Source organism: Equus caballus, chromosome 18 (genome assembly GCF_041296265.1).
Source record: "Equus caballus isolate H_3958 breed thoroughbred chromosome 18, TB-T2T, whole genome shotgun sequence".
NCBI lineage: Eukaryota > Metazoa > Chordata > Mammalia > Perissodactyla > Equidae > Equus > Equus caballus.
The window spans coordinates 36,633,709-36,648,210 of NC_091701.1; the positions used below are offsets into that span (position 1 = coordinate 36,633,709).

The 14,502-nt window shown below is 36.2% G+C and overlaps 1 protein-coding gene across 8 annotated transcripts in view; it reads left to right on the forward strand.

Annotated features, from left to right (window-relative positions):
* Window positions 1-14,502, forward strand: part of GALNT13 (polypeptide N-acetylgalactosaminyltransferase 13) — a 473,172-nt gene that overhangs the window by 415,808 nt on the left and 42,862 nt on the right. For all 8 annotated transcript variants that reach the window (XM_023622933.2, XM_023622930.2, XM_070241869.1 and 5 more), the window contains one exon: window positions 3,007-3,146. In XM_023622933.2, the coding sequence (XP_023478701.1) occupies window positions 3,007-3,146 (140 nt within the window). The remainder of the gene's footprint in view (window positions 1-3,006; window positions 3,147-14,502) is intronic.

Genomic DNA, 14,502 nt, shown 5'->3' on the forward strand with positions numbered 1-14,502 from the left:
TAATGCAATACACACATAATGTAAACTCCCTAGAGGAAAATACTTTTGTTTTGTTCATTGATATATCCCAGGTGCCTAGAAAACATGCCTTGTATATAGTTGCAACACAGTAAAAATCTGTTGGATTCATCTTGGCTTGCCCTCTGTTCTCTATCTTTGTCTTTTTCTCTTTCTCTTTCCATCTGTTTATTTACCTTACTCCTGTATTGGCATCACTGACTTAGGCATTCTCTATATGGTAACCCCAGAAGTTCTGGGCTTAAATCATATTATAGCTAGCAATTCCAGACGAAATAGAGCTTCAACTTCTTAATAGTCCTAGCAAAATTCTCAGTATACTTTTATTAGGCTGGCTGGTTCCCATACCCATTCCTGAGCCAATCATTACAATGGGTTGGGTGTAAGGTTGAGAAATGGAAGGCTCTGATTGTCTTGGGCTAACTCAGGATTTGGCCTGAACAACAGCAGCATCCCTTGGGAGTTTGTTAGATATGCAGACTCTCAGGCCTCACTCCAGACCAACTGAATCAGAATCTGCATTTTAACAAGATTTCTGGGTGATATGCCTTAGTCTCTGCCGCAATTGGAGCTGGAAAGGTGGGTAGAAGAGTGGCGTCCCCAAACCATGCAAACCAAAAGTGGGGGAGAGTTAGTTGCCAAAAGAAAACTTGAACTCTCTTATCAGAAGACAGAATGGATGCTGGGCATGCAAAAACAACAGATATCCATTACAATATTCAATATGTATTCAACAATTATTATATACCATGGACTTTATGCTTTTTCAGACATTATTTAGTATTTACAACATCTTACAAGATATTATTAAATAGGATACCTTAGGCTTCAAGAGAATAAATAATTTGTCCAAAATTTTTGTTAGGGAGACAATGAGCAAATTAATCTATAATATAATATCAAGTACTAATAGGTGCCCTGGAGAACAATTAAGCAGGATAGAGGGATAGAGCATGACCCAGGATGACGGGAGGGAGGGATCACTTTCTACAGGAAGGTGAAAATGAACCTGAGGAATGAAGCTTGAGCAGAGACTCTGACAAAGTGAAAGACAACTCTCATAAGATCCAGAGCAAAACCAATCCAAACAGAAATTGGGAATGACCTTGGCGTGTGTGAAGAACCCACCTCACAAATGAAACTGGAACAGTAAAACTGACTATTGAACTAAGTCCTCTGAAACCACAGTGCCTTTTCTTCTTGGACCCAACGTCATCTTTTTATATGATTTTGAAGACTTTCAATTAGACCATTTCAATTGCTATAGCAGTTAACACAAAGAGAAATTCTTTCAGTGATCTATTTTGTAAATGTTTTCGAGCCTCTTCTTTTGAAGGTTGCACCCCAGATCGGAAGTTCTGGATAGAATTATTTTGAAAGTAAATATTTCTCTCTTTAAAAAGACTAAAGATCTTGTTGTTTTCTCTACACACATCAGCAAGAAAAATCAATATTTTATTTTAGAGGGAAATGGTTTGGCCGCTTAAATAGCATCAGAATGCTTTCTAACAACACTAGGGCATTTAATTTTGAAAAAACAAAAATTCTGAAGAGACAGTGGGAGGAGGGGCGAACTAGCTGGTGATGACCTTCAAGAGTGTTGCCACTTTTGAAGATAGTTACCCAAATAATGGCATTAGTTGCAGATATTTAGGTTGTCTTAACAATTGTTTCCTATTTTACAGAATGATCGGTTGGCTTTGCTGCATGTTTGGGATAGAATATACTAAAAGCTGGGTCATTTTCTTTTCTGTGCCAAAGTCTGGTTGCTTACCAGTCTGAAAGAAACACATTAAACAGAGATCTTTTCAAAATACTCTAAGAAATAATTGCAATCTTATCACAGTTATTTAGTCATTTCAGTCAAATATAATTTGAAATATTGATAATAATGAGCAAATCATGTCACCATGATATCATTTTATATAAAAATCAGTGGTAGGGCCAGCGCCATGGCCGAGTGGTGAAGTTCAATCGCTCCACTTCAGCGGCCCAGGGTTTCGCCCATTCAGATCCTGGGTGCTGACCTAGCACCACTCATCAGGCTATGCTGAGGTGGTGTTCCACATAGCAGAACCAGAAGGACCTACAACTAGAATATACAGCTATGTACTGGAGGGCTTTGGGGAGAAGAAGAAAAAAAAAAAGACTGGCAACAGATGTTATCTCAGGTGGCAATCTTTAATTAAAAAAAGAAAAACAAATCAGTTTTTTAATCCACAACCAGAAAACATTCTTTTATGATCTTCAATGGAAATATTCATTTTAATTTCATATATTCTATTATATGAAATAAAATTAAGCAATTTTAATATACACGTGAGTATATTCCAATTGATTATGTTAATTTCTTCATGCTTATTTATTTACCAGTTTACTCATCTAAGGATTTGAGGTGGCTTATGCTAACTTATAAAAAAGAACAGGAAAAAATGTCAACAAAAAAATCAGATCTATGGTAAACCTAGATAGAATAAAAGTTCAACAAGAAAAAGGAAAGTTAGAACAAAAGTGCCGTCCATTGTGAGGATCATATTTATATAAATTTCTCATGAAATCTACAGATGGTGAATAAATGACACTGTATGGAAAATATAAGCATTAATAAACATTGGCGCTATTGAAATTTTTCTTAAAGAGAAAGAACCACATTATCATACAGTTCAGTTAAGCTTTGATTATGAGATGCTAAATCAATACCAATTTACACTTACTTGGTTAATTATTCAACCCAAGAAAAATAAGTACTTGGTGATAAATATTTGCCTTTGAAAAGTCATAACCAATGGAAGAACTGTTTTTTACATCTGTTTAATGTACTAATTGGATGGTAGTAAGAAAATCAGTGTAGTAGCAGCTGAATGTGCAATTGAATTTGATGGAACTATAATTATAGAGAAAAAGACTGATAACAAAGTAAACAGATTGAAACAGTGCTAAAACAAAAATAGCACAAACTGATTTGTGTGTTTCTCTGAAAACTTCCAGGTGTTGTCAAAGTGGATTATGGAGATGTGTCGGTCAGAAAATCACTAAGAGAAAATCTGAAGTGTAAGCCCTTTTCTTGGTACCTTGAAAACATCTATCCGGACTCCCAGATCCCAAGACGTTATTACTCACTTGGTGAGGTATGAATTATTTATTTTGGTTGTTATAAATATATTTTGCAAATGGAGCAATTTCTAAGGAGCTCCATATTTTTTATGTTATGAATAAAATGCTGTAAGGGTTTTTAAATAAATCTATTTTAAATGGCTTCTTATATATTACAAGGACCATAAAGGTCTTTATCATTGGGATTTGTAAAAGTAAGGCAATAGTTTAAGACTGAATAAATAGTACTTCCTTGTTTATATACCAACAATTCTGAAACTTTCTGGTTATATGGACCTTTAGTTGGTGGTGATGGCATTGAGTTGCTTCCAACTGCTAGCACCCCTGCGTACAGCAGAGCAGAACCCTGCTCAGTCTTTTTTGCCCCATCCTCTCTCCTTCCAGTGCTCTATCAGACAGTGCTCTGCTGCTATTCACAGAGTTGTCATGGCCAGTCTTTTCAGAGGTGGGTGGCCGAGTCCTTCTTCCTAGTCTGTCTTAGTCTGGAAGCTCCACTGAAGCCTGTCCACCATGGGAGACCCTGTTGGTGTTCGAAATACTGGTGGCATAGCTTCAGCATTACAACAACATGCAGCTGCCACAGTATGACAACCAAAAGACCGGTGGTGTGATTCCCTGACCAGGAAATGAACCTGGGCCTCGCAATGAGAGCCAAATCTTAACCATGAGACCACCAGAGCTGGCTGTATGGACCCTTATACTTTTGAAATTTATTGTGAACCCCAAAGAGCTTTTAAGCAAAAGCTACAAACCCAAAAGCATGGATTATAGCTATTAATATTTACTCTATTGAAGTTAAAACTGATAACTTAAAAGTAATATAATAATCCATTACATGTTAATATAAGTGACATAGTTTTGAAAAATAAATTTATTTTCCAAAGCAAAATCAAATAGTAAGAAGATTAGCATCATTAATATTTTTGTAAGTTGCATTAATGTCTGGCCTAATAGAAGACAGCTGGATTCTTAAATCTGTGTCAGTATTCAGTCTGCTATAATATCACACAACATGTAGCCTCTGGAAGACTCCTTGTACCTTCACAAGATGTGAGAGTGAAAACTGCAGGTAATATAGTAGTATTATTATTAAAATCGTATTGACCCTGTGGGCCTACTGAGAACCTTTGATCTGTATCATTCTTTTCCAAAATATCTATTATCTTTAGATAATGAACAGTTGGCTTCATCCTAACTATACAAACATATATTCATAATATATATTCAATTGCTCAAAATAGGAATTATTCCCTTATGAATTATATGCTCCATATTGGTAATTTCCCACTTAATAGAGATTAGGTTTGGGAATCAAAACTAATTTAATATTGGTTGCAATTAAAGCATTTCAACAGCAAAAATATAATGCGTTTGGAAAATAACTATTAAGTTTATTCTTAGATCGAAACTGCCATTTTTGTAGGCCATAATAAAATATCTGAAAATTTATACAGTTCAATATAATATTTTTTTGGTTCGTTTGCCAAGAAAATCTGTAACTTTATCTGCTCTGTAAGTTTAATCTATAAACATAATTTATGATTAACTAGAAAGTAATTAAAGAAAAAAGTACTCAAACTGAATGGAGCCCCAGCTGAATTGTTTTTAAAGACTGTTTTTCTGTGTCATATCCATACACTATTTGCTAAATCTCCACTTCCTCATTAGGCATGTAAATATCTCTTATAGAATCTTTCAGTTTACCTATATTTAACATTAATTTGAATAATTTAGTGAAAAGGTTCATGTGTAATAACACTGAATGTACTGCTTTCTAGGTATGTGACTGTAGTCACTTAATAGTCTTGTGCCTCAGGGTTTTATTTTTAAAATTTTTGTTTCCTTTTCTTGGTAGGGGGTGGTGTTGTTGCTGTTGTTTTTGAATACACGATATTCCCATGTTAACATTAATGTCACATGGATTTATATTCAATACATAAAATATGTGAGAGTGTTTTGGTTTTTGGGGGTTTTTTTTGGTGAGGAAGATGGGCCCTGAGCTAACATCTGCTGCCCATCTTCCTCTTTTTGCTTGAGGAAGATGGTCACTTAACTAACATCTGTGCCAATCTTCCTCTATTTCATGTGGGATGCCGCCACAGTGTGGCTTGACAAGTGGTGCTTGGTCCACTCCTGGGAGCCAAACCTGTGAACCTTGGGCCACCAAAGCGAAGTGCACGAACTTAACCACTACGCCACTAGGCTGCTCCTGAGACTGCCTTTTAAACTTGAACACTGTTTGCATGCTAGTTATTATAATCTAGTTCTACTAAAGATCTCCAAGAAAGTGTCTAGTTTCTTTATTGAAAAATTTAACAATCCTGAACCTGACTGTACTCTGAGAAGAAGGGAGTTTTTCTAACATGTGGTAGCGTATTTCTCCCACTGTTGGCAACAAACCCAGCTGATGAGTAAACATTGATTACTTTTTCTAAAAGGAGGTATGACCACGGCCTATAACAAGACAGATTTGAGTAAAGAGGACTTTTTGGAAATTCTCTGGGGCCACTGGGGTGACTCCTGGGAACTACTCAAGGCTCTGAAATGGAACCTGGATGTTTACTTCCACGTTAAAAATCCAATTTTATGATTTGCAGTGCTACATTAAAGAAACCTAATTATTGACTTCCTGAAAAAGTAAAAGCATAGTGTGGGCCAGTTCCTTTGTACAACCTACTGATTTTCAATTAGCTATCTTCTGTAATGGATCAGGTGGCCATATTTTAATTTATAGAAATATTTTGAAAAGCTTTTAAAGAGAGGGATTGTACCTTTGTGGATTTCTGAAACATATTCAGAAGAGGCAGCGTGTTGTATTGGAAAAATCTCCAGGCTTTGGAGTCAAGCCAAGGAGGGTGTAAATCCTGACCTCACAGCTTGAGTGGCACTCAGTATCCTCTCTGATACTTACTTGCCACAGAATGAAGATAGAAATACAGGGGTATAGGGATGATTGAAGATAAAAAGCATCTAGCACAATGTCTGGAAAGAAGTAGTAGCAACACCAGTAATTATTTTAATTATTCTAGCTACCATTTATTGCTTTCTTACTACGTCAAACATTCTGCTAGATGCTTTGTAACAGTTACATTGCTTAAGAATCACAACAGCTCCGTGACTTGAGTTTTGTTATTATCTCCAATTTAATATGGAAACTGACATGTAGAAAGTTTGTGTGATTGACATATGGGTCATATAGCTAGCTGTTGAAGTCAGGATTCAAATACATGTTAGTCTGACACTAAAGCTCACTTTTTCTTATAACTATAAGGAGAAAATAGCTTATATTACTATATTTTATTCATTCAAAATGCATTTATTAAATAAGAGCTTGAGCTGGAACCTATATTATATGCTAAGGATGCGAAGTCAAATAAGGAAAGACTTTTACTCTTGAGCCATTCTACTGAAATGAGGGATGGGAGGGATGGCAAGAGAGAATCAAACAGGTAATAAACTCAGTGGAAATAAAAGGCACCCTACATGCAGTATAATATAGGCATGCTATGAACTGCTGTTTCGAAAACCCAATAAATTCAGAAATCTATGAGATATATTGTTTTAAACTTTCTGAGATATTAATGTACTGTAGTTTTCCACTTTAAAACCAGCCTTAAGGAGATGCAATACAACATCTGTTTCCATGGAAACAGGAGGACAAATTCACCAAGCACTACTTCCCAATTCAATTTTTGTATAGTTGTGTGTACATAATTTAAGGCAGACATTTTGATTATGAGTTTGGGATGAACTGTTAATGGACAATAGTCATTTATTTAAAGCTTTTTCTTTCTTACTGCTTGTCATTAATCATTATTTGAGAATGTAAAAAGCTATCTTTCCTTATGTACGAAAGTACTTTCTCTCAAATACTTGGAGCCTCAAAGTGGTATCAGGTGTCCAAGCTACTTATCAAGACAACAAAATTATTTCTTTGTATTATATTTATATGTACTCCTCAATTTTAAGTGAAAATGTTAGGATTTAACAATCTACAATTTCCTTAAGTTTCAATCTTTTCCAAAGCCTATATATTTAATATTGCAGTATATTGGTGAATATAAACATTTCCTTGTAAATTTCTCTTTATAACTTACCTAGCTGTATTGGAAGATAGAGGCAAATGTGGTAATCAGTTTCTCATTATCCTATATTGTCAACAAAATAATCATTAGTATAATTATTAATATCAATTGTATCTTAATTTTTTATATGTTTGCATTTTACTCAGGTAATTGAAATATTACTTTAACCAGTCCATGAATTACACACAATTTCCGATGGGAAGTTAAATGCTGTGCAATTGCTTTGAACTAAAACCTTTAAGTAGCTTAATGAAGTATGTGTGTTTTAGACTCGGTAAGCAGATCGTATTGGAATAAGGGAGTTGAGCTCTTTGCAGTATTAAATTCTCTCTTAACTAGCCCTTTAGCTTATGTAGATTTAGCATGCCAGGCTCTAATCTTGTAAATATAAAGGCTAATTCAAGTAAAAGATTGAAAAATGGCATTCTAAAGTCATAATGCCTCGCTCCAAATTTTTGGCCTATGAGAGGTCAGCATTTTGGAAAAAAAATTGTGAGCTATATAGAACACAAGAATATCAGAGGGCCAGAAGAAGGAGAAGAGGATTTCTGGAGCCAAGTGACTTAACTCTTGGGGCTTAAAATTTGCATTTGCGTGTTGCTTTGAAGATGTTTAGACTTTAGTCTATGCATTTTGTATGCTTGCTTGACCTCAGCACTTCTTTTTCCTCTTATATTCTTTAACCTGTGCAACTAGTTAAGGTCCTTATACATACTGGTATTGTATTCCTTAAATATTTTTAAAGAGTAAATTTAGGCAACTAAAAATAGACATCTGTGAAGCTGCTAGGCTGCAGGGATTAAGTGTAAAATCAGTTACTGACAAACGCAGAGGTTAAAATGCTTAGAGATTTACCCTCTCGGTTGGTAATCAGGAGATCTATTTATAGATTCACAGTCTTCTTGACCCTTTACAGGATAACCGGTAAGAAAGCCTCATTTTAGATGACTTACACAAATTAGGGCATTCTCACGGCCCATGTATATGTCTCCAAAACTCTTTGGGATCCAGTACCTAATTTTCATCTCAGGGTAACTGAATATGCACATGTACAGACAGAATATGTTGCTGTTCATCAGCTGTTAATGTGAAAGATTGTTGGGCCAGGTAACCCACCTGTGAACAAAATGAGCGAGTTTATTACCTGAAAAAATGTTTTGACTTCACATTGCTGATATTTAGGCTAGAACCAATTCTAATTTTATTACTCAAATAGGTAGTGGCGCAAACAGCTGCCACAAACTATGTGCCAGGTAGGCATTTACTGAATTCTCCCAGGATTCTTGTTGTTTGTTTTTGTTATTCACCAAAATAAATGAAATTGTTCAATTTTCCATGTTCTTTACTTTTTTGTGGAAGGCGGTTAGGATATCACATGCTCAAAATTTTTAAATCTCACAGTCATTAATCAGAGCATTCTAAACCCAGGTCTACATAAGCAAAGTCAGCTCGGACTTGATTTTGCCCTCATCCTTCTGAATTATTCACAATTTTGTTAAGAGAAAATATTCTTAAATGCATATTTTCTACAGCGACTATCATATGGAAATGTTAACATTAAACTGCGGAATTCACTGCAATTGTACCTATTTCCTTCATTACAAAGTAAAGAGAAACCAAGTGAGATTCACACATGTAAAATAATGATAATGAGTAAGGATGTGCAGTTGAAGGATAAGCATGTGTTGAAGTAATTAAAGCAAAAAAAAAAACACCACATAGTTTAAGTTTAGACTCTTATCTCTAGAATGGATTTTACATATTAGTTTTGAAATGCAAAGGTTTAGGGATGGGGAGAGTGTTTGCCTCTTTTAGAATTGGAGTTCCCCTTGTTGCTTGTTGTCACAATCCAGCAGAGGGAGCAAAAGCTAATGAGCAAACTATGTAAGTGGTAAGAACATTACCAATGATGCTGCTGGTGATTAGAAATGTTTAGAATACGCTTGCTGATTTCAAACATCAAAACACAAGCGGGAAAAATATTCTCAAGTTTATATCATTGAAAATTATTTTCAAGTAGTAAAAGATTATGTATGAACAAAGAAATCTCAAAACAGACAGCAATTAAAGTTAAAACTATGTTGGCCCTACGCCATATATTCAAAGCTATACTATAACAAAAAGAATGAGTCAAAACAATTTTCCAGATCTCAGAACTGCCAGTGTGCTCTACTTATGTTGACACAAGTCATAGAACACACTCTGTAAGGAATTTCTAACGCATGAAGTTCTTCAGTGGTTGGTTGCCTAGATTTTTCTTAATAGCATGACTAAGCAATAGGTGTTGTCAGGTAATATGGTACCAGTGACAAGATTGGGGGTCCTTCCTGAAATTTCACTTCTTTGCTTAAACAACATTCTTTGGGAGTATATATTTGACTGAGGTCCCAGGGTGTTCTTAGAAGTCTTCTGATTTAAAAATCACATAAGATTATCCTAAATCTGATCATCCTTTGAATCTCAAAATATAAGATGCATAGTTAGAACTTTCCTGTATGCCAATATCTTGTAATGTGCCTTAAGATCTGCTTGTTGAGAACCTTCAGTACACTCAGTAGCCATTTTTATATTTGGAAGAAAATATAGCAGAACAGTGTTGGGCTAACTGACTGGAGAACAACCTGATGTACACTAAGCTGCCTTCTAAGTGTGCATGGATTTTTTTTTTTAATCTGGATATCATAGACCTAGTGACATAAACCTTTCAGATATTGTCTCTATCCAGATGATGTGTCCCTCTTATTTTTTTAAGATGATTTTTGATGCCTCTGTTCCCTTACACTCCGTGCCCTATCCTGTTTGTATCGAACGCCATCTTAGCCATAGCCAGAAATAATTTACATGACCTCAGCCCAATAATCTGGCACTCAGCATGAAGAACACTTCACTTCTAGTCTTCTTGACCTGGTCCCCTGGGCCTGATCTTAGGTTACTTTCATGTGTCTTGTTCCATGTGTCTTCACCATTGTCTGGATGACATGTCGTTACCTTTACCTCTGTTCAACTAGAACTTCATCCTCCCTTGCTCCTTCCAGGACTCCTTTCTGACTCACACTGCCTGCCTGTCTGGAGTCTGGATTGGGCAATTCCCAAATTCACTATAATAACTTTTAATTCTTTAGTTTGGCAAATTACTTGACCTCTCTGTATCTTAATGTTTTCATTTGTAAAATGAGTGTAATAGTTGTTTGGAAATATTAAATTAGCTATTACACTTAAGTACTTGGAACAGCGCGTGGCTAATTGCTAATTATTATTATTGCAGTGGTGGTGTGGTTGTTGTCTCCACTATCTCATTCTGACAGCTTTCTTAAACCACTGACTCCTGTCTATTTCTAGTCTCCCAGAGCTCATGTCCAGCCAGCCTCACCAGATTTCACTTGAGTTCTTATATTGTATCCTCTTAACACCGGCTACATTCTAAGGAACAAGTAATATTACATGTCCAGAAATCATTTTGTGAGAATGTTAGAACACATCAGATATAGGACAGGCTTCTTTTCATGCAGTCTTCAAAATGAGTCTATTCTGGAATTCTGAAAAAATAGTGGCAGGAGTGACACAGTATTTGAATCTGTTTGAATTTTTCTATTGAAAAGAAACAGGAAGAGCAACAGGATAGTAGAACCAAAATTTGATGGACAACATTGACAACAAAATTAGGTGGCAAGGCATTCTCACAAATCCCAAAATATAAGAGGTCAATTTCATGACCATATGATACTACAACCTTTGCAGGAGGAAACAAAGGTAAGCAATGGGGGGTCTGATGGAAATCGGGATAACACCCCTATTGCCAATAGATACTCATGAAAAAATTGTTTCAAGCCAATTTGATAATAGTAGCTGAAATTGGAAGAGATGTTTTCATAAAATCCAATCTGCAAGTCAGTGAAAAATCTCCTTTCTAATGTCTGAAGGGGCTGAACACTCTGTAACTTGTGAATTTTGAAACTCACTAGCTGAACCTGCTTATGAGGAGAAACTCTAAGAAATAAAGCCCAAATTGAGGAGGTAAGGAAAATATTTGGCAAAGGAAATGGAAGGTCCAGATAGAATTGGATAAAAAAAAAAAACAAAAAAACGGGAGAGATGAACAGAGCCAGGAGATCTCAAAGAATAGAAGCCAACTTTTTTCAACTATTCAAAAAAGTACTGGCACAGGAGACCTAGACTTGTGAAGTTAGAAATGGTCTCCTGTGTAGACATTTCCTGTCAGCGACACCTAGAAACATTTACTCTAAACCTTGCCGCTGCATAGTGGAAGAATCAGCTTTGCTATGAAAACCTCCTTTACTTTGCACGAGCATCCAGAGTTTTTCAAGAGGATTCACAACATATATAGGCTTCCGGCCAGCAAGTGCTCCATTGTATTCTCTTGATACAATGGGTTTCAACTCTGATTATACATTCAAATCATCTGGGGGGCTTTAAACTGTATCCTGGTCCTACTCCAGACCATTTGGATCAGAATCTATGAGGGTGAGGCCAAGTAGAATTATATTCTAAAAGCTTTCCAGGTAAATCTATTAGGCAGCCCAGGTGGGAACCACTGAAAAAGAAGTTACTTCAAAAAGGAAAAGTAATTATAAATGTCACCATTTAACATCAAGACACTATATACCTTCCTCCAGAATGGTGGTTGCCAAACTTTGTGCACATTGGAATCACCTGGGGAGATTTTATAACTCCTGATGGCCGGGTTACCCTCCATACCAATTAAATGGGAATATCTGGGCATGAGAACCAAGTGGCAGAATAATTTAAAGGTGCAAGATGATTCCCCCCCAAAAAAGGAAAATAGTAGAAAAGCATGAGTACTATAAGAATAAAAATAATCAATAGAATGATATGTCTGCAAACAATGCAAGCACACCAAAACTTTATGCTCATAAAACAGAGGAAATGTGTAACCTAATATGTCGGAACACCCTAAAAGAAATTTTATAATGATAAAATATAGGAAAGAACAACATAAATCAAATTTTAAAAGCCTTGGAAATCAGGGCCTGAAATACAGGAAAGAATTAGAAATTAAAGAATAAATCATTTTAGAATTGAAGGCTAAACTTGAAAGAACATGAGTCAATACTGCCGGGAGAAAAAGCCATAAGAATTTTCGAGGGGAAAAGGAAATTAAAGACAAAACTATTCAATAGAAAGTGGCATCTATAGAAGATAAGAAATAAGATCCAAAGTAGTAGGATTTCCTAAGAAGGAAAATCAAAGCAGTGAAACAAAATGGACATTAATAACTAGAATTCAAGGAAACTTTCCGGGGAATAAAATTGAACCTACATGTTGAAAACGAATACCACATACCTGGAAGAGTGGTCCAGAAGGAACAATATTAAGATAATTTGTGGTAAATCTATTGGACTTTAAAGAAAAAAATCAGTTTGGCATGCAGGCAAGTAGACATTTGTCAGGATAAGGGAAAGAAAACCAGATTATCATCAGACTTTTAAAAAAGCAACTATTTATGCTGGAAGTAAATAGAGTAACATTTTAAAGTAACTCAAGGAAAAATATTGTAGGCCAAGGAATCCAGATCTACTAAATTGATTTACAAGTGTAAAGGCCACAGATGTATGTGTCAACATACAAGAACTCAGAATATTGATCCCAGTAAATGGAAACATCATTTACCCATTTGCCCAGGCCAAAACCTTGGAATGCTTCCTGCTGTGTTTTTTTCTCTCATAGCTCATATCCAATCCAATTGCAAGTCCTACTGGGTCTACCTTAAAAGCATTCCAAATCTGACCTTTCCACCTCCGTTGTTACCCTTCTCTCCTCTTCCAAGTAACCATCATCTGTTGCTGACGTGACTGCAGTAGTCCCCTTACTGGTGTCTCTGCTTCCCCTCTTGCCTCCCTCTAATTTCTTCTGCACACAGCAGCCAGAATGAACTATTAATATGTCACCGTCATGCTCAAAAACTTAGGATTCCTTATATTATTTAGTCTGCATATTCCTCTAACTTGCCCCTCGCTCCCTGCACCCTCGCCACATTGCTAGCCCATTTCTCACTCAGTTTTCTCAGCTGCAGGGAGCGTCCATTTGCTGTTCCCCCTGTCTGGAATGCTCTTACATAGGTGAAAATATGGCTGTTCTCTCATTTCAATAAGGTGTTTTTGCAAGTATCATTTCCTCAGGGTGGCCTTTCCTGGTCCCCTATGTAAAATAGTACCCCCTCCATTGCTTTCCCTACCCTTATCGTGCTTTCTATTTCTTCGTAGGGCTTCTTGACTTTCTGATGTATTGCAAATGTGTTTGTGTATTGCACTCTTCCCTTCTAAAACGTGAGCTCCACGATCGAAGGGACTATGTTTGCTTTGTTCATTTCAGTATCCTCAGCACCTCGAATCGTGCTTGCCATTGAAGGATGCATACTCTCAATGATATTTTTTGAATGAGTGAATGAATGAATTCATGAGAAAGGTTACAGACCAAAAAACAAACTCTATCTATTATAAAGAAAATAATAATAGATTGTTACTGAGGGCAAAATATTTTGGAAGCATTCTTGAGTTCTGTGCTTAGTTTGTCAAAGAGTAGGATGACCTGCATCTACCATATGGCACTTTAAAATGCTATTGTCAGAGTATTTACTGCACTGAGTATGGCTTTGAATCTTCTGTTGTCCAGCAAAGAGACAGAACCTTACAAGCGACTCATCCTGTAGCCCCTGTAATTATTAACTAGCATCTATCCAAATACCATGCACCAAGCAGAGGTCCTTGAAATCAGATTGCATAGCTGACATCTAAAAGTGAATTAATAATTTTGTGTGATATTTATTCCTGTATTATAGTATTACACTATTCTACACTTTTGTAGGATGATAAATAATAATAACAAATAATTCTATTGCTTCTCCTGAAGTCTGCCTTTTATGAAAAGTTAACAAGAAAAGTCTGCTGTAAGGGATATAAAAATAATTCAGCCTCGAGGCAACCCTGTGGCCAAGTGGTTAAGTTCACGCAGTCTACTTCGGTGGCCCAGGGTTTTGCTGATTCTCATCCTAGGCAGGGACCTAGCACCGCTCATCAAGCCATGCTGAGACAGCATCCCACATAGCAAAGCCAGAAGGACTTACAACTAGAATATACACCTATGCACTGGGGTGCTTTGGGGAGGAGAAGAAGAAGAAAAAAAGAAAAGAAAGAAAATTGGCAACAGATGTTAACTCAGGTGCCAATCTTTAAAAGAAACAGTGATTCAACCTATATGTAATATATCAATCAGACTATGGGCAGACCAATTTACTACATCATCTAGC